Consider the following 2300-nt stretch of genomic DNA (forward strand, 5'->3'; position numbering starts at 1 on the left):
CCACTTGCTGGGTTGCGTAGCAGTGGTGTCAGCTCCTTTCCTTCTGCCCCGACAGAAACCATCATCTGGTTCTGATGTCAGCCCGGCCCCGCAAAATGTGTTTCATGTGTCTTTTTTCCTGCTCTCTCATCATTTCCTCCTCCAGCTACTTCGTTGCTCGTTTGGCCACAACATGGTTTCAGCATATCGCTCGCCCTTCCAACCATCGCTCCCAGGCAGCGAGGAGCGAGAGCTCCTTTCCTTCTGCCCCGACAGAAACCATCATCTGGTTCTGATGTCAGCCCGGCCCCGCAAAATGTGTTTCATGTGTCTTTTTTCCTGCTCTCTCATCATTTCCTCCTCCAGCTACTTCGTTGCTCGTTTGGCCACAACATGGTTTCAGCATATCGCTCGCCCTTCCAACCATCGCTCCCAGGCAGCGAGGAGCGAGAGCCGCTCTAAGCCTTGGCTCCACCGGCAAGCAGCGGTAACGAGGGCTGGGCAGGTCGCGGCTGACGGGCCGTGGCTGCGTGCCTGCTGTCCCAGCCAAATTTCGGATTAATTTTCACATGTTGGGCTGAAAACAGTTACTGCCCCTGCAGCCCTGAAAGTGCTGAGTCTCTCCTCGATGCTCCCTACAAGCTCCCTGTTTTCCTGAGTTAAAGCTTCTGGTTTCTCTCCCTCTCCATTTCCCTCCTCCGCTTTTGTCTCCTCACCCCACTCCCGCTGCTCACCGCGTCCCCCAGCACTGCTCCCGGCTGGTCCCAGCGCGGCAGTGCCTGCCAGCACTGTCACAGCCCCAGCTCCTGCAGTCCTGAGAATACCCTGGAGCCTCAGCGCGATTACAGAGATAAGTCGGGAAAAGTGTCCCCCAAGGGCTGAAAAGCCAGAAGCAAATGAAAAGGAGCCAAATATGCTGTTTTGAAAATCTCCGTGATGTTTTAAGACCTGACATGACTTTGGACTCCGTCTCAGATGTTCAGTGCTTGGAATAACACCACTGCTGTCTCCTACCATCCCTCTCTGTTTCTCCTCTAATCATTTGTAGGAGTGGGCCGGTTCATTCTGCCCGTTATCCGCCTATGCCTTCTCTTCCAGCTTGCCGCTCCCCTGAGCCGTGTTTGTTCCAAGCTCTCCAAGGCTGTGTTTGGCCTCATCTTTCACCGCCCCCTCCATCACCCCTCCCCGTCTCCAAGTCCCTCTGCTCCTTTTAGCAACCTTACGATTAGCCCATGACACCAAGGCTTTGCAGCTGCTGCTCTCAGAGATGGAAGGAAGGAAGGGAGGAAAGAAAGAAGAGATTTCCTCTTCCAAACCTGTTGGTCTTCCAGATGTGCATAGTGTCAGGGTCTGTGATCCCTCTTTTCTCTGCTTGCTCCTCCAGGAAGTCAAAGAAATACTTCACGGCCACAGGTGGTTTATCGTCCCGGATACTGAGAATGGCTTTGAACAAGTCGTCCAGGAACTTCTGCAGTGTGCCCTGCGGGACAAGCACGCGATGGAGAACAGGGAGAGCAGCGGCACCCGCGCCCCGGAAAGCAGCAGGAGGGGCTGCGACTGCTGTGCACAAGGGGAAAGCCTTTGCTGCCAGTTGGATAAACCAGAAGAGAAAGGGGCTGCTGAAGCAGGGAGGGAAAGGTTTGTTTGTGCATAGCGATATAATTAGCTTGCATTTGGGTTTAATTTCTTTTGGCATCGAGGTCTTCTTCCTTAGCGCTAGGATCTCACATCTGCGATTGCTCTGCACAGTAAATACAAAGACGACTAGAGACTGCTGGCCAGTCTTGTGATCTCTGCTCCAGTGAGGCATCATGCTGGGATGAAAGATGGGCTGGGAGCCCAACTGCTGGAGCTGAGCACTCGCAGAGAGTGGGCAAGTTCAAATCCGAATTAAGATCACACAGACGCTCCCCCTGCTCCCAGAGCTGAGCTCCTCCCTCTCCTTTCCCAGCAGGATCTCTCGCTGGGAAGGTGGGTTCACATCTGAACCGCCTACCATGAGCCCTGAGGTGATCGGCACCATGTGCACACACCCCAGAGCAGCCCGGGAAGTTGTGGGAGGCTTCTCACAGCAGCGCTGCTGCTCCAAGGGTGAGCTGGGAAGCTGGCAGGAGCCCAGCGAGCCAGCGGTGCCTGGCGGAACAGCCGCCCGGGACACAGGAGACCCACCGCCCCTCGAGAGCGACCTTCCCTGGAGCAGGCTGCTCGCTGCAGACCACCACCACCAGCCCCCCCGCCGTGGTGCGGCCGTCCCGGCCCCTACCTTCGTGGAGAGCAGCCTGGTCAGGTAGATCTCCGGCAGGACCTTCTTCCTATGGCTC

At 56.1% G+C, this 2300-nt stretch overlaps 1 protein-coding gene across 1 annotated transcript in view; it reads right to left on the bottom strand.

Moving 5' to 3' along the window:
• Window positions 1–2300, bottom strand: part of LOC104490665 (plexin-D1-like) — a 29209-nt gene that overhangs the window by 6760 nt on the left and 20149 nt on the right. The window contains 2 exon segments of the mRNA XM_010132981.1: window positions 1296–1459; window positions 2243–2300. The exon segment at window positions 2243–2300 is cut by the window's right edge and continues 5 nt beyond it. Of these exon segments, the coding sequence (XP_010131283.1) occupies window positions 1296–1459; window positions 2243–2300 (222 nt within the window).

Source organism: Buceros rhinoceros, unplaced genomic scaffold (assembly GCF_000710305.1).
Source record: "Buceros rhinoceros silvestris isolate BGI_N320 unplaced genomic scaffold, ASM71030v1 scaffold21163, whole genome shotgun sequence".
NCBI lineage: Eukaryota > Metazoa > Chordata > Aves > Bucerotiformes > Bucerotidae > Buceros > Buceros rhinoceros.